This window comes from Rhinatrema bivittatum, chromosome 3 (assembly GCF_901001135.1).
Source record: "Rhinatrema bivittatum chromosome 3, aRhiBiv1.1, whole genome shotgun sequence".
In the NCBI taxonomy this organism is placed as follows: domain Eukaryota; kingdom Metazoa; phylum Chordata; class Amphibia; order Gymnophiona; family Rhinatrematidae; genus Rhinatrema; species Rhinatrema bivittatum.
The window spans coordinates 527,177,629-527,204,873 of NC_042617.1; the positions used below are offsets into that span (position 1 = coordinate 527,177,629).

Sequence of the window (27,245 nt, forward strand, 5' to 3'; positions counted from 1 at the left end):
AAGTTTGTGGAATCTTCCTGTCCCACACACAAGAAGGCAGCATTGGAAGCTACCCTGGCGAGGCTCCTGTCCTTGAAAGCCATCATCCCAGTACCTGCCTGGGAAGTGAATTCTGGACACTATTCCATTTATTTCATGGCACCCAAGAAAGGGGGCACCTTTCGGCCTGTACTGGACCTCAAGTCAGTCAATCGATACTTAAGGGTCCCGAGGTTTCGCATGGAAACTCTGCGCTCCGTCAAGAACGCAGTACAGCCAGGAGAATTCCTCACGGCATTAGACTTGTCAGAAGCCTACCTGCATATCCCGATCCATCCGGATCAGCGCTATCTACGCTTCAAGGTTCTAGGACGCCACTTCCAATTCCGGGCTCTGCCCTTCGGGTTGGCCACCTCACCGCGGACCTTCACCAAGGTGGTCGTAGTGGTAGCGGCGGCACTCAGACGGGAAGGAATCCTGGTCCATCCCTACCTAGACGACTGGCTGATCAGGGTGAAATCGCGAGAGGAGAGCCATCGGACAACCGACAGAGTGATCGCCCTACTGGAAAGCTTGGGCTGGGTAATCAACCTCAGCAAGTGTTGCCTACAGCCTTCCCAGTCACTGGAATACCTGGGAGTACAGTTCGACACCCAGGCAGATACAGTCAGTCTCACTGCCAAGAGAAGGTTGAAACTTCAGACGCGTATCCAGTACTTGATGGGAGCCAGTCGGCCCATAGCTTGGGATTATCTGCAGGTTCTCGGTCTCATGGCATCCACCCTGGAAGTGGTACCTTGGGCAAGGGCCCATATGAGACCTCTACAACACTCCCTGCTCTCTCGCTGGAGCCCTCGTCTACGGAACTATTCCACGCACCTACCTCTGCCTGCCAGAGTACGGACACAGTTACGGTGGTGGCTGCAGTCCGACCACATGAGCAAGGGGTCGAAAATGTTCTCCCCCACGTGGACTCTGCTCACCATAGATGCCAGCCTGAGCGGCTGGGGAGCACACTGCGAAGGACTCACCGCACAAGGGCGGTGGAACAGAGAAGAGTCCGCGTGGAACATCAACCGTCTAGAGGCTTGGGCAGTCCGATTGGCATGTCTTCGATTTGCTCACAGACTGAAGAACAGAGCAGTCAGAGTGATGTCCGACAACGCCACCACGGTGGCATACATCAACCGTCAGGGCGGAACCAGAAGCCGACAAGTATCTCTGGAGATCGCCCCACTGATGGCTTGGGCAGAGGCGAATCTTCAGGACATCTCCGCCGTCCACATTGCCGGGAAGGACAACACCACGGCAGACTTCCTCAGCAGAGAAAGCCTAAATCCGGGAGAGTGGCAGCTGTCACCCACAGCCTTCCAGATGATTGTGGATCACTGGGGGATTCCGGACATGGATTTACTGGCGGACAAGTCCAATGCTCAAGTACCCAGATACTTCAGCCGCAAGCGCGACCCGTTCTCACACGGAATCGATGCCCTGGTTCAGCCATGGCCTCCAGGGACTCTGATATACGCCTTTCCTCCGTGTCCTCTGGGCGCCATCATCCACAAGATTCAGAAACACCGGGGCCTAGTTCTTCTAGTGGCACCAGACTGGCCAAGAAGACCCTGGTACGCGGACATGAGAAGACTACTGGCAGGGGAGCCTCTTCCCCTGCCTCCTCTCCGGGACCTTCTACGTCAAGGTCCCATCCTCCACGAGGATCCAGCTCAATTCTCTCTTACGGTCTGGCCATTGAGAGGGCTAGACTGAAGAAAAGAGGTTACTCTGAGCCCGTGATAGATACACTCCTCCGAGCTCGCAAGTTTTCCACATCCCTCACCTACGTAAGGATCCTGGAGAGTATTCGAAGCAAGGTGCGACACCTATGGCACCAATCCACATGCGACCACAATCCCTATTGTGTTGGATTTCCTGCAAGATGGACTACAGAAGGGTCTCTCCCTCAGCTCCATCAAGGTTCAGGTGGCTGCGCTGTCTTGTTACGGCCCTAGGAGGGATGGCAAGACCATTGCCACGCATCCAGATGTGTCTCGCTTCCTGAAAGGAGTTAAGCACATTCGTCCGCCACTGAAGTGGCCAGTGCCTTTGTGGAACCTTAACCTTGTTTTGGATTTCCTCGCGGGATCCACCTTCAGACCCCTTCGGGGCCTGTCTCTTCGTTCTCTTACCTTGAAGATGGTGTTCCTATTGGCAGTGTGTTCAGCACGCCGCGTCTCAGAGCCACAAGCACTGTCCTGCCGTGATCCCTTTCTGAGAATCACTCCAGAGGCTATCCATCTTCGCACGGTTCCCTCCTTTCTACCTAAAGTGGTCTCACAGTTTCACCTTAACCAAACTATATCCTTGCCTACTACGGCGGGTTTGAAGAAATCTGAAGAAGGGCGTCTGCTACGCCATCTCGACATAGGCAGAATACTGCCCAGATATCTGGAAATGACAGAAGACGTCCGAAAGACAGACCATCTGTTCGTCCTGCACAGCGGGAAACAACAAGGGGAAGCAGCCTCTCGGCCCACCATCGCCCGCTGGATTAAAGAAGTTATCAGAGCAGCTTACGTGGAGGCCGGGAAGTCTCCGCCTCTACAAGTCAAGGCTCATTCTACCAGAGCACAAGCGGCATCCTGGGCAGAATCCAGGATGTAAAGCGGCGACATGGTCCTCCCTCCATATCTTTTCCAGGTTCTACAGTCTGGATGGTCCAGGCCAGAGAGGACACAGCATTTGCGAGGGCGGTCCTACATGGTCCTCAGGCAGCCTCCCGCCCTGGCTGGGAGTAAAGCTTTTGTACATCCCATTCGTTCTGAGTTTATCTGGCTACACGACAGGAAATGTTGAGATTACTTACCTGATAATCTCGTTTTCCTTAGTGTAGACAGATGGAGTCAGCATCCCGCCCAGCTGCCTGTGTACATGGGTTTCACCGATTCAAGGTAAGCCATGTCATCTGTTTCCATAAGAGCGTACACTCTACCAGGTGTCAACGCCTTCCGGTTGTGACTGCTGGCGGTCTCCAGCTACTATCAGTCGGTCAGGGGAATCCTATTTCCACTATTTCACTGAGCGTCAGTACACACATCCATAACGGCTTTTGCAAGGAAGATTACTAAGTTGCTATGCTTCCTGTGAGGGTATATATACCCGTGCTGACGTCAGATCCGTCTCCAACTGCTAGCACGAGCATACTATACCCATTCGTTCTGAGTCCATCTGTCTACACTACTTACCTGATTAATCTCCTTTTCCTTAATCTCAACATTTCTTACACTAACAATTACCATTTTGCAGTACATATACTTGTACATAAGAATTTCTGAAACATACATGCTTACACATGCTCTCTCTCATTTATTTATTTATTTATTTAGGGTTTTTATATACCGACTTTCTCGATATGCAAATCAAATCAAGACTGTTTCCAAAGAAAACTTTCGCCGTAAGGCGTTACATTAAACAATAGAGTATTGAACAGGTAACGTTTGGGTTTACATTAAACAATCCACAAATTGAACAAAAAGAACTAAAATCAATAAATGATAAAATTAGATGTGATAGATAAAACACATATATACAATATACGACAATAGTAGTTGTCAACTAACAAGAATAAACAATAGGTAAAAGGTCTGTGTTGGGCCTTGTAGTGAGCTCTTTTGCTCATTGATCGGAGTCAAAGTGTACCTTCGATTCCGGATAGGCTTGCCGGAAGAGCCACGTTTTTAGGTTTTTCTTGAATGTTAAATAACAGGTTTCAAGTCGCAGATCAGGCGGTAATGAATTCCAAAGGGTGGGTCCGGCTGTGGAGAGTGCCCTTTTAGCTAGCGAAGTTTTGATCGGGGGAGCAAATAAAGAACCCTTATAATTAAATCTGATAGGTCTTTTTGATGTGTGAAGGCGTAGTTGCGAGGTAAGATTTAAGTGGGCGCTGCCCATAATATCCTTATGGATCATTGATAAAGTCTTGAATGTGATTCTTGCTTTTATGGGAAGCCAGTGGAGGTAGAACAGAATTGGAGTGATGTGGGCTCTTTTGTTGGTATTGGTGAGTAACCTCGCCGCGGCGTTTTGTACCATATGTAAGGGTTTTATGGCTGATAATGGAAGACCTAGCAGAAGAGAATTGCAGTAGTCTAACTTGGATAGAATTATAGACTGAACTACTAAACGGAAGTCACTGAAGTGAAGGAGTGGTTTCAGATTTTTTAGCACTTGAAGTTTGAAATAACATTCTTTAGTTGTGTTGTGGATGAAGGATTTAAGGTTGAATTGATTGTCGATGCGCACCCCTAAGTCTCTGACTGATGGTGAGTGGTTGATGGGTGGTATTGTGGATTGTGTTAAGTTTTGAATGTTGAAGGTAGTGTGTTTTTCGTTCGGTGAGATGATGAGGATTTCTGTTTTGTTTGTGTTTAGTATAAGTTTGAGGCTGGTTAAAAGGGAATTGATGGATAGTAAACAGTTGTTCCAATGAGTCCAGGTTTTTTGCAGTGATTCTGTGATGGGGAGAAGTATCTGAATGTCATCTGCGAAAATATAGTGCTTTAGCTTGAGGCTGGAGAGTAGGTGACAGAGCGGAAGCAGGTAAATGTTAAAAAGGGTGGGGGAGAGTGAAGAACCTTGAGGTACTCCTCTGCAAGATTTGATAGGAGGTGATTCTGCGTTGTTTATCTTGACTTTATAGGATCTATTTTCTAGGAATGAGTGAAACCAACTAAGAGCTTCTCCTTGGATTCCTATATCCAATAGCCGTTCGAGGAGGATGTCGTGATTTACCGTGTCGAATGCGGCGGATAAATCAAGAAGAATAAGGAGGCATGATTGTTTTCTTTCAAGGTTGAGGAGAATGGTGTCGGATAGTGAAGTTAGTAGAGCTTCTGTGTTTTGCGATTTTCTGAATCCAAACTGAAAGGGGGAGAGTATATTGTTCTCCTCCAGGTAATCGGACAGTTGTTTATTGACTAATCTCTCCATTACTCTTGAGATTAGAGGTAGATTGGCTATCGGGCGGAAATTGGCAGGGTCTGTTGTTGGCAAGTTGGGTTTTTTAAGTAGTGGTTTCAGGATGGCTATTTTCAGTTGTTCTGGGACCTTTCCTTGAGTTAAGGAGCAGCTTATGATGTTAGCTAATGCTTTGGAGATGGTGCTGGGAGTAGATAGTAAAAGATTGGAGGGAATGGTGTCCAGTGGGTGAGAGGATGGTTTGAGTTTATTGAGGATGATTTCGATTTCTAGGGAAGATGGGGTCTCGAATGATGATAGACTGCATTTTTTGATGAGTATCGGAGTGCTATGGGGTGTTGCTGTCCGAAGTTGAGTGGAAGTTGAGATGGAGGTGCTGTGGGGTGTTGATGCTGTCAGCTGTTGGGTGGAGATTGGTTTGATAAGGTTGGTGATCTTGTTATCGAAGTAAATTGCTAGTTCCAATGCTTTGTCGGCTGCTTGTTCGTCCGGGATGATGGGTGGAGCGGGTTTTGTAAGGGATGATACAAATGAGAATAGGGCTTTGGAGTCGAATACGAAGTTATGGATTTTTTTGCATGCAATCATTTTTTGCATACAATCATTCATACACAGTCTCTCTCTTGCACATGCTGTCTGACTCTCACACACCCAGGCTCTCTCTCACTCCCACATGCTGTCTTGCTCAAGCAGAGGCTCTCACTGTCACATGCTCTCTCTCATATAATCATTCATACACACAGGCTCTCACTGTCACATGCTGTCTCTCTCTCACACACACAGGCTCTCTCACATGCTGTCCCTGCAAACATTCAGGTCCTCACTCCCACACACAATCTCTCATCTCACCTCATACACGCACACAATCGCTCAACTCACCTCATACACACACTCTACGGGCCCTCAGCCTCTCTCTTACCTCTGGGCCTCCTCTTCACGGGTCACTGCAGGATGGGCTCTGCAGCGGCCCTGATCTTCTCGGGCCGATCGCGGCGACGGCAGCGGCCCTGATCTTCGCGGGCCGATGGCGACGGCAGCAGCCCTGATCTTCTCGGGCCGATCCGCAGTGGGGACCCTGCTATCGGGCCGCCGCCTCTTCTCGCCTGCTGCAACAACGCTGCTGCTCCTCTTCTGCACGCGGCTGACGCTCCTCCCCCTTTCTGCCCGTGCGGCTCCGGCAACATTTTTCTTCCGGGGCTGCATGGGCAGGAAGGAGGAGGAGCACCTGCACGTTTCGACGTGACCTTTTTCTTCTTCGGGCCGTGGTGAGGTGAGCTCCACCACGGCCATGCTGATCTTCCTGCTGTGTGTCTCCGGCACACAGTACAGCGATATTTCACTGCTCAGCCGCCAGTGGGATGAGCTCCACCGGCGGCTGCATTGGCTCCCATTTGCCGGTGTGTCATGTGCACCGGACTTGCGCGACACACCGGCAAACTGCAGGCGACACACTAAAGTGTCGCGACACACACTTTGGAAAGCTGTGCGTTACGCGAATGTTCTAAAAACCTCTACAACATTTGCGTATTTTATCAGGCGTTTTGGCGCCCCCTTAGACCCGGCACCCGGGGTGGCCGCCCACCCCTCGCTACGCCACTGGGAGCCGGGGAGTTTGGTGCCATTTTCTGTTCTTCAGGAGAGGTACTGTCTATCCACTAGTTACCTATCAGGTCGATACTGTAACGTGCGGTTGAAGATTTCCCGTCTGTAACGTGCTGGTAGCGCACAATTCGGACGCGTAAGGCGATACAGTCTCCAGTTTCACGCGTCCTTAGCGCTTCTTAAAACAGATGCATAACCCTTTCCGCACGCAGCATGTATATGATATGTAAATGAAGGAATTAGCTGTATAATGAAGGAATTAGCTATTCCCCTCTGATACTGTGACGCGTGCTCAGATTATCTCCTTTGTAACCCACTATTTTGCCGCGTCCTTAACCTGTTAGTTTACTGCCTACCCTCTACTTGGTGTTAGTGTGGTGTTCGAAAATTAAAACGGGAATAAAGTGTAAAAAATGGGGGCGATTTCGGCGCTCAAGGCCCCGTCTGGTCTCCGGTGCAGCCCCAGTCCTGTCCCCTCCTCCCGAAGCAAAAAAAAACAAAACCGAAAAAGTAGCAAGGCTCGGGCCTGCTACGGTAGTCCCTTCTCCCTTCCTCCCGATTTCGGCGCTCAAGGCGGCCGGGTGGGCGTGCATTCATCCAGGCAGAGGGAGCCGGAGGCCGCTTTCGCCGCCGGCTCCCTCTGCCTGGATGAATGCACGGCCCCCGCCGGCACTGAATGAATGCCCATGCGATTTCGGCGCTCAAGGCAGTCACATGACGTGACGTCACGCCTTGAGCGCCGAAATCGCACGGGCATTCATTCACTGCCGGCGGGGGCCGTGCATTCATCCAGGCAGAGGGAGCCGGAGGCCGCTTTCGCCGCCGGCTCCCTCTGCCTGGATGAATGCACGCCCACCCGGCCGCCTTGAGCGCTGAAATCGGGAGGAGAGGAGAAGGGACTACCGTAGCAGGCCTGAGCCTTGCTACTTTTTCGGGTTTTTTTTTTTTTTTTGCTTCGGGAGGAGGGGACAGGACTGGGGCTGCACTGGAGACCGGACGGGGCCAGGGCAGGTGAGCGGGGGCTGGGGGAAAGTTTGCCGAGCATCGGGGAACATAACTGTCCACTTCCTGGTACCTGTCATTTCAAATGACATTTGAAATGACAGATACCAGCGCGGCCGTGAAGCGTTAGGCTCGCGAACCCAGGATACTGTATAGGTGCTCTGTACAGTAAAATGGGTTGCGCGGGCCTAATGCTTGCCTAAGGCTTCGCAGCCGCGGCATGCATTTGCATGCAATTTGAAGAGAGTATCGAGCGGTAGGTGAAGAGAACTCTGCGTGCGGGGAACGAGGGTGCGCCTGACACTGCCGCACTGTTTCTACCGCGGCCTTAGAGTATCGATCTGTGAATAAGTTCATGCAGATTAGGCATTTTCTATCTCAAACACAGGTAGTATGGGAGTTATCGTTGGGGAGTCCGCCTATTGAGACTCTCTGTATGCACGCTGATAAGGTTTGTAAGCACATCTCCAAGCTTTATCATCTGCTGGCAGGGGAGCTTCACATGACTGCTCCACATATAGTTGCTTGGGAAAGGGGTCTACAGGACACGTGGCCAATTGAGGAATGGAAAAAGATCGCCCAGGGAGTAGGAAAAGGGTTAATTTCGGCCCAACATATAGAGAATCGCTATAAACTCCTGTATAGGTGGTATATATCGCCGGCCCAGTTAAGCCATATGCGTTCAGATAACACTGGGCACTGCTGGAAGCAGTGTCAGCAACGAGGAACTTTTTTCCACATGTGGTGGACCTGTACCCGGGTACAGGATGTCTGGCAGAGCATCTCACTTTGGCTGACTAATATACTTGGAGGGGTGCTCTCTCTCACTCCATCTCAGGCCTTATTAAACAAAGAAATACCAGACAGGTCGATTTATCATAATCTTTTTATTAAATATGTAGTAACAGCGACACGTTGTGCCTTAGCATTTCATTGGAGGGACTCTCGAGTCCCATCGCTTCAGGACATTCAGACCCGAGTGTTAAACATGCATACTTTAGGGAAAATAACAGCGCATAAACATAAGACCACTGATAAGTTTACGAAAGTATGGCAAGGTTATGAGGCATGGCTAGTAAACATCTCCAAATAACTATGACTTTCTGGAGTAGACCTGCTTATCCTATAAAAGGGGCACATTGTACCTTTCTATCTGGGGGTGTGGCCTATTGAGTCACAGTGAGGGGTCTATTATGCGCTATTGTGTACTTGCAAACTGAGTTAGATATTTATATCCTTTTTATATGTATACCTGATATGTATGTGGCGTTAATGTTATTAGATCTATACAAGGAGGGGGGAGGGGGCTGTTTTGCTATTATCCTGTATTTTAGGGGTTGCTGTTATCATACCATGTTAGTACTGGAGCTTTGTTTTTTCAATACTCTGGATGATTTTTATGATCCCTTGCAAAAGGGATATGAAGTGCATGGTAGTTTTGTACCTACTGTTTAATATTACCCCAATAAAATAAAAGTTACAAATTAAAAAAAACAAAACAAAACATCCTACACCCAACTCAACATGGCTACAGCACGGAAACATTACTACTAGCCCTATCCGACACAATCTTAAGAGGTTATACTCTGGAATTTGTTGCCAGAGGATGTGGTTAGTGCAGTTAGTATAGCTGTGTTTAAAAAAGGATTGGATAAGTTCTTGGAAGAGAAGTCCATTCATTACCTGCTATTAAGTTCACTTAGAGAATAGCCACTGCCATTAGCAATGGTAACATGGACTAGACTTAGTTTTTGGGTACTTGCCAGGTTCTTATGGCCTGGATTGGCCACTGTTGGAAACAGGATGCTGGGCTTGATGGACCCTTGGTCTGACCCAGTATGGCATTTTCTTATGTTCTTATGATACATACTAATTCTACTAGACCTATCCGTGGCCTTCGACACTGAACATAAAAGCCTATTAGACTGACTACACAAAATTGGCCTAGCCGATAAAACTCTAAATTGATTCATATCCTTCCTCCACAACAGATCATTCTAGGTAAACATCAACACCTTCTCAGAGTCAATTCCACTAGAAACCGGAGTGCCACAAGGATCAGCCTTATCTACCATCCTGTTTAATATATATCTCCTCCCACTTTGCCAATTAGTCTCAAGTCTTGGCATCACCTACTTTATGTATGCCAACGACATCCAACTCATCATTCCAGTAACAAACACTTTAGAAAACGCACTTAAATTAACCTCTACATATCTCAATAACATAAAAAAAATCTCCTCAATCAAATGAGACTTAGCCTTAACATGGACAAGACAGAATGCATTCTGCTTGAAAGAAAAAACTCAGGAGAACACTCCAACAGCACTATGATAATCGACAATACCATCATCAAACTAAGAGAAAATATCAAAGATCTTGGTATATGGCGTGACCCAGAATTACACCTCAAAAAAACACATAGCCACGAAAATCAAAGAGGGTTTAAACAAATTACTAATCCTTAAACTGCTAAAGCCCCTCCTAAAACCACCAGATTTTAGAACCATACTTCAATCCCTGATCTTCTCAAGTTTCTACTACTGAAACTCTTTGCTATTAAGTCTACCTAAAACAACCACATGCCTACTTCAAATTTTACAAAATGCCACTGCTAGAATGCTCACCGGCCATAGAAAAACAGAACACATTACCCCAATCCTAAAAGAACTTCACTGGCTACCCGTCGAAAAACAAATAGAGTACAAAACCCTATCCATCCTACACAAATCAATATATAACAACGAATTCAATTGCCTAGATAACATCATAAAAAAACATAACCCACGACGAAACACCAGATCAACAAATAAAGCCCTACTCGCCATCCCCCAAGTCACTTCTGCCAAACTCGCCACATTAAGACAGAGAGCGATCTCAACAGCTGGACCTCAGCTGTGGAATACCTTACCAGGAAACCTAAGGCTGCAAAACAATATTAAACTATTAAAAAAACTACTCAAAACATGGCTATTTCAACAAGCCTACAAAGATGGCATTGGATAAATAACACTAACTTACAAAACACAACAACATTCTTAACCTGTCTTAACACCAAGCACTTTTGAGGCCTTTTGTAGAGACTAGAGTCAGCCATAAGTACTTGCATGAAAGCCGTCCAGCCCGAAGCATAGACGTTCTCAAGTACTTAACTGAGCCGAGGGGAACTGTCGAGAATGGTGGCCACAATCGGCTCCTTTATGTATCAATGTAACATGTTGGTGCCTTCGGGCACCTGACGGTGTATCTGTGCATAAGGGTTTCCGCCTTCAGGTGTCATCGGTACTGCCGGACCATTGATGCCTTCAGACACCAGTCTCCATGAGTGCCACGGACCCTAGATCATTTTCAGCCTGCAATGTTTGCGATTTGACAGCTTTTGGTGCCGAGGACACCTTGGGTGCCACCCAGTGGTCATCGATGGTACTGCATGACTGTGGTGCAGTCAAGCGTAGTCAGAGCATTGGGCTTGGCATTGTTGGTATCATAGATGCGATCCATCGTTTGTGAGCGCCGAGGGTGTTATTGGCACTGGGGGCACCAGTGGATGCGGTCAGATGCAGGCCACCACCTAAGAGCACAATGGTCACCATCAGTTAATATGGGCTTCCCTTCTCCCATTATGTGATGAAAAGGATTGTGAGCCCTTCACGACCCTCAATTTAAGGGCTTTGATCAGCTTCCTGGAACGTTGTCAGGTACTGTGAGTACCATGTGGGTAACGCCTCCCACCACTAGGAATGGCCATAGTCAGAACCCCAGTGGCACTGGGGACGCAGTCATCACACTATACATGCTGACTCCATTAGGCGTTAGTGCGACAGTAGAGTATATCATGCACGGTCGGGTATGGCTGCAGTCTTCTTCTCCTCCAAGTACCTCAGGTGATGGTGGGCGCTATTCTCGCTGTCAGTGCCATGCCACAGATAGCGGGACTGCCATCATCGCATCAAGTTATCAGTGAGGGCATTATTCTGGATTCACTCTCCCCATTGTACCCAGGGTCTCTCCTTCTGGGCAGCTTCCCAGTGAAGATTAGCTGTTTCTCCCATGTGGGAGTCACCTTTTTGATACCTGCTGAGTACAATGTGCGGTTTTTGCAGATGACTGCTCTTGCCAGTCATTCTCGCATGTGGGACCTTACCTGAGTGAGGAGGGTTCTGGTCCATTTGCATCCTAGTTGGCTGGTATGGCTTTCAATCTCTTGCCATGACCATGGCTGTGCGAGTTAGGGGATGAGGGATCCCGCAACAGATGTGCTACACTTTTGTTGTGATCACTTACAAGCTATGGGTGGGCCCGCAGCACAATTAACGGAGCCCACCTTTAACGGCAGCGAGCCCAAATGCAGAGCGAGCGGAGGACGCGGGGGTTGAGGGAAGGAGGGAGCCTGGCGATGGACGACCACAACCCCTCCCCCAATTTTTCCCGCAGGCATCACTCACCAGGCGCCACGTTCCAGCAGACATGGGGCATCAGATGGAGGGGAAGGGCACAGCCCCGGCCGGAGAGCTGGGTCCTGACGTCATCGGGCACGCCGGCGGCGCCGTCTGATGACGTGCCATGCCCCTTTAAAGGGGCTGAACACACGGCAGGCAACCCCTTTTGCCTGAAAACGCACGACCTGGCTAGACGGTGTACGAGCGAGCAGGAGAGTGCAGGCACGTGCGAGGAGAGCTGCGGCAGTCCCGGAGTCTCGCTAGCGCTTCAGCGGGCCACGCGAGCAGGTTTGCTATTTCTATGCTATTCAGATATTGGAAAAGAAAGAAGAAAAGAGGGCATGTTTTCCCCTTTTCTTTGTCTGAGCGAGGGAGGCGCAGCCTTAGCACGACGGGCGTTTTTTGCCTGGCGAGGAGCGGCCCCCCCCCCACCCCCTACGAGGTCTTTCCCCCCGGCCGGGGTCGCACCGAGGGCCCTGCTGGGTGGAAAGCGGAGTCGCCGCTGTTTCGATTGTGAGGTGGCATGGCCGAGCGGTCTAGGGCGCTGGATTGGGGTCCCAGTCTCTTTGGCGGCGTGGGTTCGTGTCCCACTGCTGCCATTCCCTTTTTTCACCTGCTGTGGCCCGATTCTGCTACGGCGGGCTCGGGGGGAATTTGCGCTGCGGCGGGCCTGGGGGAACTCTGGCCTCGATAGCAGGTTACCTTACACGCCAATTGCAAAATGGAGACTCGCAGATCCGGCAGAAAGGGATTAGCAAACGGAAAGAAAAACACCAAGCAGGGCAACACCATCCCCGCGAAGAAAAACGAGTCCTCAAAAAATAGAGGAAGAAGTCGGACGCTCAGAGGGAGAAAACGAAAGTCCGACACCGTCCAGGCAACACCCACTACGCCAACGCACGAAGCAGTGCCCGACGTGACCGGCTGCGTCCCCGCTGAAGAGCCAGTAGCGCATACTTCAGCCTCGCAGCTTACCATAGATGCAAGGGTACCTTTACCGGTAAGAAGTGGGGGCGACGGTCTGCCGCGTCAAGAGCACTACCCACCTCAAGGATTACAGCCCAGAGGCCCTCCCCAAGGATTCCAGACCAGATGGGAACCGCAGATTCCTGGCTACGGAGCAACAGGATACCAGGAAGAAGACAATTGTTGGTATTCAAGGCCTCCCTGGGAGGGTGAGGCGAGGAACAATCGACCCCATTGGAACTTCGAAGGGGGGCAGTATCGAGGAATGAACCGAAGTTATTACGACCAGCCGCCGTGGTGGTATTGGCGACCACATCCTAGAGCTGACTGCGATCCAGGAAGGGAACCGCCTCGACAGACGACACCTTCAAACGATAACAATGGAAATACCGGTTCAGTCGAACCTGAGGCGGAGCAGCCTTTTATTAACACCACAGACATCACGCCCGCAGCTGGGGATGCAATACCAAGACATGACGAGACTACAGTAACTACAGACAATCGTGCCGATGACGACACACCGTCTACCAGCTCACAGGTCCAGAGAGGCAACGGCAGCCGGGAACACGAAATCGGTGAGTCCGTTGTTAATATAAAACTCCCAGAGACAGTGACTAATATGTCATGAAAAAGGTCAAAACACAGGCAGAAGCGCAGGCGCAGATCTACTTCTAGCTCTAGTAGCGATTCCTCTACTTCTTCCTCTGACTCATCCACAGACAACGACTGGCAGGAGTCCAGGGGCCCGCCTGCTCTCACCACACTGTCGGAGTTGTGGGAGGGAGTGCCAAAAAAATTAAGAAAAAAAATCAGAAAACGCAAATACATAGATATCTTCTCAATTCTTCACGGTCGACGAAAACCGGAAGAGCGAAAAAAATGCAGGGCCGCGTCAACAACATTGAGCAAGGAACCAAAAATACCAAAAACCATTGTCAACTGGGCCATGGCTTTCATGTACATGACAAGTGTGGTAGGCCACCATGACCCCACGCAATACGGTCCAATGCTAAGTTACGCAGTCACCATCTTGAAGGCATATCAGCAGCACGAGAATTGGGCTTGGCTCAATTATGACGAGCAATTCCGAGACAAGATGGAAGAAAACCGTTTCATGACATGGGGTACACAAGATGTGAGCCTGTGGATCAACCAGATGACGCGAAAACCCTCCGATCTATCAACCAGGTCACGTTTTACTAGGAGGACATCTCCTCCTCCCCGATTCACGACAAAGCAACCGCGGTCTCAGGACAGCACATGCTGGAGGTTTAACAAGACAGGCTGTTCCTTTCCCGACTGCAAATATAAGCACCTTTGCACGGATTGCGCCCTCCCACACCCATTATCAAGATGTCCCAAAAAACAGGCTGCAGGGAGTAAGCCCAAAGTCATCCAAAACGGCTCCAGTTGAAAAAACTAATTCCCCAGTAAGATTGGAAGCCATGCAACCATGGCTTAATATATACCCCAATCAGCAAAAAGCACATAAACTGGCCATGGGTTTTCTTCAAGGTTTCCCTATTCCCTTCCAAGGAAATATAGCTGAGATCAACACGAGCAATGCGCGCTCGGCATCGCAGCACATGGATATTGTCCAAGACAAATTGGATTACGAAATCAGACTCGGAAGAATCGCCGGCCCATTCCAAGATCCACCCTTTCCACACATGATTTGTTCACCCCTGGCGGTCATTCCAAAAAAAGAGAAAGGAAAGTATCGCCTCATTCAAAATCTCTCATACCCCCCAGGTCAGTCGGTCAACGACCACATACCGCAAGAGGAGTCCACAGTACAATATGCTTCCTTCGATTCGGCGTTGGCGCTGGTTCACACTTGCGGCCGCGGAGCCCTGATGGCAAAAGCAGACATCGAATCTGCATTCAGATTACTCCCGGTGCACCCGAACAGCTTTCCTTTATTGGGCTTCAAATTCAATCACCAGTATTTCTACGATAAATGCATGCCCATGGGATGCTCCATCTCCTGCGCCTACTTCGAGCTATTCAGCTCTTTCTTACACTGGGTAACAGAACAGCGCACAGCTTCCCGCAACATAATTCATTACCTCGACGATTTCCTTTTCGTCGGGCCAAGAGACTCCTTCTCCTGCTCAGAACACCTTACAGAATTTCAAAAAATTACCACTGAATTTGGGATCCCCCTAGCACACAGTAAAACGGAAGGCCCTGCAACCATTATTTCCTTCCTCGGGATTGAGATCGATTCCAATCGAATGATAGCCAGACTCCCGGACGAAAAAGTTGGCAAGCTAAAATCTATCATCCAGCAAGTGGTCACATCAAAGAAAATTACTCTACGGGTAGCGCAATCTATCCTGGGTTCTCTAAACTTTGCCTGCAGAGTCATCCCCATGGGGCGGGCATTCATGAGGCGACTGGCAGCAGCAACCGCGGGAATACAGCGACCCCACCACTTCCTGCGCTTATCCAAGCCCATCCGCGACGATTTTGCCATATGGAACTCATTCCTCACAAAGTACAATGGGATATCGGTGCTACAAGGAGAGCCACTGTCCAACGTAGACCTAAATATTCACACCGATGCATCAGGAGCGTGGGGTTTTGGCGCCATCTGCCAAAATTCCTGGTGCGCAGAGAAATGGCCAGAAGATTGGATAACTAAAGGCGTCACAAGGAACATCACATTCCTTGAACTATTTCCCATATGGGTAACGCTGGTCCTTTGGCGCGAAAAGCTACGAAATAAATACATAGTTTTTCGGTGCGATAATCAGGCAGTGGTGCAAGTACTGAACGCGCAAACGGCAAAATGTCCCATGGTGGTCACGTTACTCAGGGAAATCGTTTTAGAAGCATTGCATGCTAACATCACGCTGCGCGCAAGACATGTGCCAGGAATATCTAACGGCGCAGCTGATTCCCTTTCCCGCGCTAAATGGGCTCTTTTTCGCATGCAGGTACCAGCGGCAGAAGAAGTGGGAACTCAAATGCCTGCGTGGTTATGGAACATTGGTCAACTACCACACAAGATTTAATACGAAGATCCCTGGCCCCTTCCACCTGGAATTCCTACTGCCGAGGATACGACTCCGTTGCCAAATTCCTAAGGAAGAACGGTTGGCAATCTGGTCCCATAAGCGACGACCTGATGGCAAAATTCATCACGTCCTCGAAAGAGGACGGCGTCACATGAAACACCGTCATCAAACATATGGCAGGCTTTGCATTCTTTACCAAGGCTAGGGGCTGGGGCGACCCATCCAAGTCCTTCCTTATCAAGAAAATAATGTCGGGATGGGCGAGGCAAGCGGGTCATGCCAAAGATTGCAGACATCCCATCACACACGATTTGCTCAGCGCGCTGTGGGCACAGTTACCTTCCATCTGCTCATCTCGTTTCGAATCCCTACTTTTTTGCCTGGCATTCTCCCTGGCATTCTTCGGGGCTTTCCGTGTCAGCGAACTGGTTGCAGAGAACAGAGGGGATAAAGGGCGGACCGGGCTACTAGCGAAGAATGTGGTATGTACCCCAAAGAAAATAACAATTACCATACCCAGGTCAAAGACCGACCAGGAAGGAAGAGGCTCCACGCTATCTCTCTCAAAAGTTCCCGCCTGTGACACATGCCCAATCGACAACATGAGGCAGTATATGGCAGTGCGGCCTACGGGAGGAGAGCACCTATTGATTCATGCGGACACATCACCTCTTACTAGATTCCAATTCAATGCAATTTTAAAAGCATCAATAACAAAAATGAAGCTCGACCCAAAAAAGTTCACATCACATTCCTTCAGGATTGGTGCAGCCACAAGCGCGGCGCAAGCCGGTTTACAATTCGAGGCTATCAAGCAAATTGGGCGATGGAAATCCAGCGCCTGTAACTCTTACGTCCGGCTTGACAAGGTCTACTCGGCAAACAAACATTCTTAACTGATTGAATAACAACATGCTTAATTGTCATTCACAGATGGGACGAAGCAACAGAATATCGCATGGATTATCGGACATTCTTACGTCCGATGGGCAGCTAAGAGAGCTCGTGACCGGCCGTACGGGCTTCATTTAGGGCTGGCGCACAAAGGCTGGAGTATCGAGTGGATGGGAAAACCAGGCATGCACTGGGATCAGTTACTACCCATGATGCGTCAACTAAAGAAAGAGAGGGCACCACCAGATGTTATTATAACGCATTTGGGAGGCAATGATCTGAGAGCTGTGACATGCAAGACTCTGATTCGTATGGCAAAATGTGACATAACCGAGATTTTGCAATTATACCCAGGCGTGGTCATATGTTGGTCTGATATCATTCCCAGACCAAAATGGAGTGAGTCAAAATTATGGGGCCGGGGGAGGAAGAAAGTGAACAGACAGATGGGTTCATGGGTACAGATAATGGGGGGTCACCAGATAAGACACCAATGGGCAGACGACATGTCCCCAGGGTTGTTCCGCCCGGATGGGATACATCTATCCGATATAGGATATGACATCTTCAATACCACGCTACAAGATGTCATTGAGGCACAACACAAGTAAAAAGGGCCACAGCTTTATTGAATGAGGGGACACGGGGCAAGGGTCTCCCTACCCCGTGTTTTGGCCGGTACCCGGGCCGGTTGGGCAGAATTACAAGCGGTGCTGGTGTCATCGCACAACAGTATGGTAGCCGATGGCGCCAGAAGGCGTAAAGGCGACGGCCCCCTTGCTTGGAACACGGCGGGGGGCCTACAGAGAGAGGCTGCCTTGCTAGGAACAGGCGGTGGGCAGCGGAACACAAAAGCCCTCGGCTCGGGTAGCCAGAAATGTTAACATGTTATGTTTAAAATAAAGCTGCGGCCATTTTTACCCAGAGACAGTCTCAGCGTGATCAATAGTTCAAAGGTTAAATGCAAAGAATGTATTAGAGAACGGATCTGTTATGTATGACAGTATGACGGGAGCAAGAAGGTGTGGCAGCTGCTAACGTTAATAGTTCTCCCTTTTAGAGTTAACCCTGTCTGCGGGCAGGGAGGTCCTGGTTTATGCAACCATTGTTCATTTACTGGACCCCGCATAATTCCTTTGGGAAAGTATACATAATCATGGCCTTGGGTATTGATACCTACGCCAGATTGTTGGGTGGCCTATTCTAAGATCAGACCGACCCTGTCCTGGTACCCTTCGGGTTGCCAGGTCAGTAAAGAAATCCTGTTTCTACAGAGGTTTGCACTTGTGGCATTCCTGCTTTCTATCTCTTGGTGGATTTCTTCCCCAGGCTGTCAGTTTCAACTGTTCCTATAATGCTGAGAGGTCTATCTCTAGGCCTTTTCTAGTATCCAGGAGGATGTATATCTACTTTGTGTGTCAGGGTTCGCTGATCCAAAACCCTGACTGTAATAGTCCCTTTAGGCAAAGTATACTTCCTGCTGGACTTTGCATCATGCCTCTGCTGTGCATCGGGGTATTTGTGTCGCAGTTTGTTCTTTGCTTTTCATTTGTAGACCCCATCTCTTTTCACACCTAGATCCGTTTTTTGGATCGGTTGCCTCATAGGCAAATGGGAGAAAGGTGGTACTTTCAGAAATGTGGGGTTCCCTCTTTGTCCTGTGCAAGCAGTCTACAGTTTGGTAGACCTCACACATGGGTGATTCCCATACTGCTTATCCTTGGAGAAAGCAGAATTGCTTACCTGTAACAGGTGTTCCCCTAAGAACAGCAGGATGGCAGTCCTCATGAAACCCACCTGCCTTCCCTGGGAATTGGTTTGTCCATGTATTATCTATATCATGGACTGAGGGAGTCTGCCTAGGGGGCAGAGTGATAACTACTGCTGCACATACTCAGTAAGGCATGTTTGAGATCAAAGTTCCGGGCCAGACTCTATCAGATGTTGTCATCCTGCTGTTCTCGGAGAACACCTGTTTCAGGTAAGCAAGTCTGCTAAGTACTCCATTACAAAAGATTCTTGCCACACTCATTTTTCTCCAGTTAAACTAATGTTACAAGGATGGCATGTTTTGCTAGTTAATTAAAGCACTTGAGTTAGTATGAAATTATTTTTGAACATAATGTTGAAGTTAATTCATCTTAACTCAAATTTGCTGGAAGCACAACTATTTTACTTTTTAAATCAGAATTTAGGGCATACATAGAAAGCAAAATTCAAAGATGTCAGATAGCAAGTTGACATCTTCTATACAAAACGTTCTTCCTAAGTACCATTATCTTGTTAAACGCCATCTTTTAAATCAAATATATTAGTTTTTAAAGTGTATTAAAATAAATTTGTGTGTAAATACCTTTTCTGCATTTTATAAATTGTTTAGTACTTAATACATATTTTAATTGGGAAGATTACTGTATCCCTTGCTTTGTGCTGGGTCATAAGATGGTAACTTTGAAACAGAAGCATGGGCGTACATATACGAATATGCACGCATGGTATAAATAAGGTTCTACACGTGTGCACAATTTTATAGGGACATGTGTATATATGTGCAAATCCTGCCTCTACCGCATAAGCGGGGGATTTTAGTAGATGCGCCAACTTAATTACCAGTTTCCCCAGTTTGTTTCCAGTTCACCCAGGTAAAGAATAGGACTTCCTAACCCCCCCACCCTAGTTAATTAGCCGCCCTTTTACCCTGTTAGCTCCTACCCTTAAAATCCTGTTTACTAGCCTAGCGTTTTTTTGTTTTAGAACTTACATGCCATCCATAGCAGAAGTATAGTTATGGGGTAGGGGACCCCAGCGCACACTTGTGCGTGTAAGTGTTTACATACACATTTCATGTTCAAGTCTTGGAATGCCTATATCCCGCCCATGCCCACACCCTGCCCACTTTTTCAGCTTATTTGTGCATGTACCCTGCTCGGACATACTCGCATATCTCCTCGGTTTGGCGCATGCCAGGCTTTTAAAATTCACCCTAAAATATGCATTTTTATTTTCCTTATAATGTCAGATACAATTATTCATTATGTCATTTCTGTTTACAGTGAAGGACATGGGAAGTTGACCGTATTTTCAGTTAAAGCTATTTTAGCAACCATGTGTGGTGGGAAATTACTGGACAAATTGAGATGTAAGTACTTTTAAACAAATTTAAACCATTTGAATTTTCTGTTTCACCATGCATCGTATATACTTTATAACTTACTACTTTTGTATTTGGGATAAATGTATCAAATACTTTTTTCCCTTATGTCATCAACATGCTTCTTTCTGGGTGAGTATGTTCTAATCTAATTTTACACTTTTCAGTTCTATTTTATTTTAACCAGGTACCATCTAGTGGTACCATCCAGGTACCATGTAGTGGTAATTACAAGTGAAATTTGTCCCAATAGCAAATTTCATATGCACAATGAGAATGGACTAATGATTGATACTTTTTTTAAATTATATTCTTTTTTTTTCTCCTATACCCTAAAATGAAACTATAGAAAGTTAAAGTGCACTTTTGATAATTTATTTCTCTGCACAATTGATATTTTTTATTTCTTTATTAATTATATCATTTACATTGAAAATGAATAACTAGGAATTACTGAAAAAAACATAAGAAATAAAATCAAAGGAAATAAATACTTACATTAGACCACATTAAGAGGAAAAAATGAGTGAGAATAAAGGTAAGTAAGAAAAGAATATAATATCCAAACGAAAACCTGAGGATACCAGCTATTATCTTGTAAATCAGCTAATTTAAATATTGCTTAACCCTCACATCAGATGTCTTATCAGACAACGATCCAGATGGAGAGGATCTGAAAAAATAAATCCATTATTCCAATACATAACCAGGCACTTGCATGGGAACTTAAGAAAAAAAGGAAGCTCCTGTAGCCACTACTCCTTGCTTTAAAGAAAGAAAATGTTTCCTACAAGCCTGTGTTGCTTGTGAAACAGGGAGCATCTGAATTTTTTGTCCACAAAAAAGAAAATCTTTACATTGGAAATACTTATAAAGGACCTGATCTTTATTCTTTTCTAAAGACAGGGTAACTAACAAGGTAGTTCTAGTAGGAATATTATCAATTGAGGTCTCTAAGAAAGTAGTGACTCAAGGACTCTCAAAGTATCCATCTCTTCTTTCCTAGCAACAAAATTTTCTTTTGTAGCAAATAGGTCTTAGAAAGAACTAACACTTTCTCTGTAGGGAAAGATAACACTTCACATACATGTATTTTTTTAAAAAATAATTCCAATGGCGATGATAACCTAGAAAATGGGAAATTCAACAAATGCAAAATATGAAATCTGAGTATTCTCAAAATTTTCAAGCTGGTTATGAATAATGAAATTCTTTAATAAAAGAACAAGAAGAAGTTTCAGTTGAAGTCATTTGAGAAGAAAGAGCCTGAAGAATTCCTTCATCTGCAAGTATTCAAATGTCCTGTTCCATCTTGGATCTCACTTTTGTGCATTTGAGAAACAGAGACAGATTTTTCTCAAGTTTGGCAGCCAGTCTCCATATACCCAATAAAGTAATCTCAGTAGGTTCCTCAGTCTCTTCAACTATTCCACTGATTGAGGGTATAACTGAAGGAAGTGGAGGTCCTACTGGATTAATTAAAGTGTCTTCCAGGCTTAAAACAGATATCATCATTTGATTGTTCCTATGAGATGAACCTGCAGCTTGTTCAGAATTTATGGGAGCCACAACTGCTTCAGTATTAACATGTGCAATCGGGCTTTCACCAAATAGCAAAACAGCAGGCTGGGACGGTAGCTGATTTGCACCGGGACTTAGTGAGATTCCAAGCAAATAACTCTCACTATGTAAGGCTTCTATTAATGGCTCTTCTAATCGACCAACATGGTCATTCATGGGACCAGAGGTTGCTTCTGGAGGAGCTGATAAAGATATCCATTAATTCTAGGGGGGAAAAGAAAAATCAAATACTAATGCCTGGATTATAGGGAATGCAAATACTTGGTATCCAATGTGAACAGAATTCTATCTTCTGCCAAAAGATCTGAATGACAGATTAAGATCAAAAGTGGTGCCCCAGAGTTCCAGGAGCCAGGAAATATTTCAAGCAAGAATCTGTAACTACTATCCTGGAAGGAGAAGCCCGATGCTGAGAAATATAGAAACGAGTAAGGAATTTGTATTGCATTTCCCGCAATGACACGCTTTTTGAAATTACATTGATTTGTTTAAAACACTGTACAAACTGTTTTAAAGAAAGCGTGAACTGTAAGTCCTGTTTCCACTTATTCAATAAAGATTGATAATCAAATTCATTATCCGACTTAGTCATAAACTTTCAGAGAAAGGAATGAGAAAAATGTGATGGATCCCGAACATCAAAACGTCCATGATAGGAGACCAGCTTAATGATGTCCAAGCTATGAATGTATTATCCCAGGACAAGCAGGATGCTAGTCCTCACATATGGGTGACGTCACTGACTGAGCCCTATCATGGAAAACTTTGTCAGTTTCTAGAAACTTTTGACTGGCACACTGAGCCCAATGATCATGCCCAGCATGCCATGATACTCTTAGCTACAGGGGTCTCCCTTCAGTCTTCGTTTTTCTACGCTACTTTTGGCATCGTGGAGTAGGGAGCCTGTGTGAGATTTCTCACACAAATTCTGACAAAAAATCAGATCAAAATTCATTTTTATGAGTAAAACAGTTTTTATTATTTTTCATATAACAGTACAATACACAGAGGACAACGGGTTCCTGAGTCGTCCTCTGACAAACAAGATGTAAATATCAAGTGAAAAACATATTTCAACAGTCACATCCCCCCCCCCTCTCTCCCCAAGGAGTCGAAAAGTCTTATGTCCAGTGCGTATCTACCTACAGCATATCAAAATAACATTAAGTCGGAAATTATGGGAATTCACAAGAACTTTTTCACTCATTGATGATCAAACTTCGTACCTGATGAGGAAGTCTCTGTAAATATAAATCCCAAATATCCAAAAATCTCTTCTTCTGCCTCAGTGAGAGTCTCACAGAAGATGCTTCCATCTGCATCATGTGATGTAGACTATTACTTCAGGCCCAGTAAGAGGAACTAGTAGTTTCTCTCCAAGAGGTAAGTATGATCTTTTTTGCCACTAAGCAGGCTTTCTGAATGAATAACTGGGATCCCAGAACTTTCACCCGCAATGGCGAAATGCAGCCAAAAAGTAACCAATAATAGGAATGAGGAATATGTAACTCTAAATGGGAATATAGGCCACCAACCCGGCCTATATTCCCATTTCCATCTCTCTCCCGTCAAACACCGGAACCACTCTGGATTCATTTGAACCTACATCTGCCCTAGAGATAGAATCCTTAATAAAGAAAATGAATCCCTCAAACCATCCCCTCTATCATATCCCAACTAAACTACTCCTATCGGTGCCAGACGCTATCTCCAGACATCTAGCGGATATCATAAACTGCTCACTATCCCAAGGAATTTTCCCTGACGTACTGAAACTCGCTACCCTCAAACTACTGCTCAAAAAACCAAACCTAGACCCTAAGGAACCCAATAACTTCCGCCCCATCTCCAATTTGCCATTCATCGCTAAGATCATGGAAAAACTAGTCAATAACCAACTGTCAGACTACCTGGAAGACCACAACATTCTTCACCCTACGCAATATGGATTCCGCAAATCTTTAAACACAGAGACCCTCCTCATCTCCCTCACAGATCATCTTCTCATGGGGCTGGACACTGGACACTCCTTCCTTCTTGTACTTCTTGACATCTCGGCTACATTTGACACGGTGAATCACTCCATCCTCCTCAAACTACTTACAGACATCGGGATAACAGGAACAGCATTCAAATGGTTCGACTCTTTCCTCAATAACAGAGGATGCAAAATAAAAATCAATAACAAAGAGTCTCCTCGCATAAACTCCACAAGAGGCGTACCTCAGGGCTCTTCCCTGTCACCCACACTCTTCAATATATACCTTCTCCCCCTCTGTCAGCTGCTTATGAAGCTAAAACTTAAACACTATCTGTATGCAGACGACGTTCAAATCCTGATCCCGATAACCGAATCCCTCTCAAAAACACTTAAATTCTGGGACAACTGTCTTCAAGACATCAACCACCTCCTAACGAACCTAAACCTAGTGCTGAACACATCTAAGACGGAACTGCTCCTTATTTCTCCAAACCTCAGTGATAACCTTCACCTGTCCCACACCAACACCCTGATCAGCCAAGCAAGAAATCTCGGCGTTATAATTGATAACCAGCTAAATCTAAAGAGGTTCATCAACAACACAACCAAGGACTGCTTCTTCAAACTTCAGGTGCTAAAGAGTCTCAAACCGCTTCTGTACTTCCAGGACTTCAGATCAGTACTCCAAGCCATTATTTTTTCCAAATTAGACTATTGCAATTCAATTCTACTAGGTCCTCCCGCCTCTTCCACCAAACCGCTTCAAATGCTGCAAAACTCGGCCGCCAGAATCTTATCAAATGCCAACAGAAGAGACCACATCACACCTGTCCTAAAAAATCTGCATTGGCTTCCTATAAGCTTCAGAATCTTACACAAATGTCTCACCATCATTCACAAATCAGTTTACAATCAAACCCCCATCGATATCTAATACCCACTCACTCTGCACACATCCCTAAGACCGATCAGAGAAGCCTACAGGGGATCGGTTCACACCCCCCCCCCCCCAGCCAAATCCACACTCCACTCAGCCACCAAAGAGAGAGCCTTCTCGACAGCGGCGCCTAATATTTGGAATGCTATGCCCTCTGACCTTAGACAAGAACCCCCTGTCTATTGACTTTCAGAAAAAAAGTGAAGACTTGGCTATTCCAACAAGCCTTCCCTTAATCTGGGACCTCCCCAGCTACAGGCTCACTCCAAGGCCCTCTAGTCATCGCATCCCCTCTACCACTTTTGTAAATATTGTTGTATTGATATGATTTAGTTCAGAATTCCTCTGCCATTGGCTCCTCTTAATCCCAGTTTGAGTACCCCTGTTTTATTGTAACTTTCGTTTATTCTTGGTTATGTTAATGTTGTTTCCCTATATTCTATGTAAACCGATATGATATGATCTGTATCATGAATGTCTGTATATAAAAGTGCTAAATAAATAAATAAAATACTAATTCCAAGTAATGAACCACTTTACGCCAAAAGATTGTATCCGCGGACACGCCCAAAAGGCATGAGACAAAGTCCCCGAAGGGAAGCCACATCGTTGGCAATTGGGCGCATATGCTATTCTAGAATTAAACGCATCTTGAGCGGATATATACCCACGACGGAGAAATTTATACTGCATTTCGCGGTAATACATATTGACCGAGAGTTGAGAGATACACCGGAAACAGGCATTAATGATAGCATGAGTCAACAGGAACACTCCATCACGATTCCACCTTTCCACTAAAATAGCACTAGTATTGAGGAATGTCAATTGCTTAAGCAAACGATAGTGTACTGGAAGAGATGGAGTTTTAACCTGTTCCAATAACAGGTGTGCTGCTATCACTTGAAAAGCCGATGCTTGTCGAGACGTTTGCGGTATGGAAGCAATATAATGTTGGAGTTGTAAATACGGGAACACCTCTGTGGCCGAAAGATCATAAATGTTCTTTAATTCTGAAAGGGGTATTAGTTGGCCCTCTGTGTTCAACACATGACCCAATTGTGTGATACCCAATTTACCCCATCTTTGGAAAGAACTAGTTTGCGAACCCGGAATAAAATCTGGATTTCCTTGAATCGGCACGAGAAAGGCACAAATGCGATCCAGCTTTAACAAATGCATTAATTTGACCCATGTTTGGCAGAGAGGTTTAATAAGGACATTATGCACTAAAAATGAATTTAACCTAGGAGATGCTGCTTGCAAGACATAATTAAGAACATAAGGATTAGTCAATGCTTTATCCACAAGCAGGTTCAGGAAATTTGAGGAGTCTAAGACCCAGTCCCTAAGTAACTGAAGATTGCTAGCCAAACTGTAAAGAGCGATATCCAGGACTCCCAAACCATCCCTCCCCCAGGGCATACGCATCCATACCAGTGGGATCCTGGCCTTCCCCTTACGCCAGAAAAATCGCCGCTGGCATCTATCTAACTGTGATAAGTCCGCCCGACGTAAGATGAGAAGAAGATTTTGAGAGGTATAGCCACTGGGGCAGAATCACCATCTTAAACAGCTGAACTCTACCCCCTAAAGAAAGGGGGAAGGCAGTCCATGCCTGCAAACGATCTCGAGTCTTACGTAATAGAGGATGAACATTAAGTGCATAAATCCTAGTTAAGTCCCACGAAATAACAATACCCAAATGTAAAGTAACAAAATAACCAACCTGCAATCACAGCTGAAACCTAATACCTTAGCGCCCTCCAGCGCATACCTCCACCCCTGCAAAGGCATTTCCATACAAGCCTTTGAACCGATCGCAACTTCAGAGACCCAATCAGTATTGAAGAGAATGAAACCCTCCTCCCACCCATTCGACCAAATTCCTTCCAAACTACTGCTGCTAATACCAGATACCATCTCTAAAGCCCTGACTGACATTATCAATTGTTCCTTGGCACAGGGAATCTATCTAGACGACCTGAAAATTGCCTCCATCAAACCACTTAAAAAAACCTAATTTAAATCCCAAAGACCCTTCCAACTTTCACCCAATCTCCAACCTCCCTTTCATTGCTAAGGTAATGGAAAAATTAGTTAACGCCAGATTATCAGACTACCTCGAAGACCACAATTTATTATTCCCCACTCAATATGGTTTCCGAAAATCCCTAAGTACCGAATCACTTCTCATATCCTTAACAGATTACCTCATCGTGGGCCTCGATAAAGGTCATGCCTACCTACTGATACTCCTCGACCTATCGGCTGCCTTTGATACTGTTAATCATTCCCTCCTCCTAAATCAACTAGCGAACATTGGAATAACAGGCTCTGCTCTTGCCTGGTTCAAATCATTCCTAGGAAACAGAGGATACAAGGTCAAAATACACAACAAAGAATCTCAGTTTTATCCTTCCTCGCTAGGAGTTCCGCAGGGCTCCTCCCTTTCGCCCACGCTCTTTAATATTTACCTCCTCCCCCTATGTCAACTATTAACCAAACTGAACCTCAAATACTTTCTATACGCAGAGGACGTCCAGATCGTCATCCCCATCAAAGAATCCCTCACAAAAACTATTAAATTCTGGGAAAATTGCTTGCTATAAATAGACAACCTCCTCTCAAGCCTAAATCTAATCCTAAATTCTTCAAAAACTGAACTTCTAATTTCCCCTGAAAACAGCAACCTCACCTCAAATCCACCAACTGG

At 46.2% G+C, this 27,245-nt stretch overlaps 1 protein-coding gene across 1 annotated transcript in view; it reads left to right on the forward strand.

Moving 5' to 3' along the window:
• The window catches only part of DTNB (dystrobrevin beta), a 760,848-nt gene that overhangs the window by 128,922 nt on the left and 604,681 nt on the right, over positions 1-27,245 (forward strand). Inside the window, 1 exon segment of the mRNA XM_029596279.1 lies at positions 19,933-20,018. Coding sequence (XP_029452139.1) covers positions 19,933-20,018 — 86 coding nt within the window.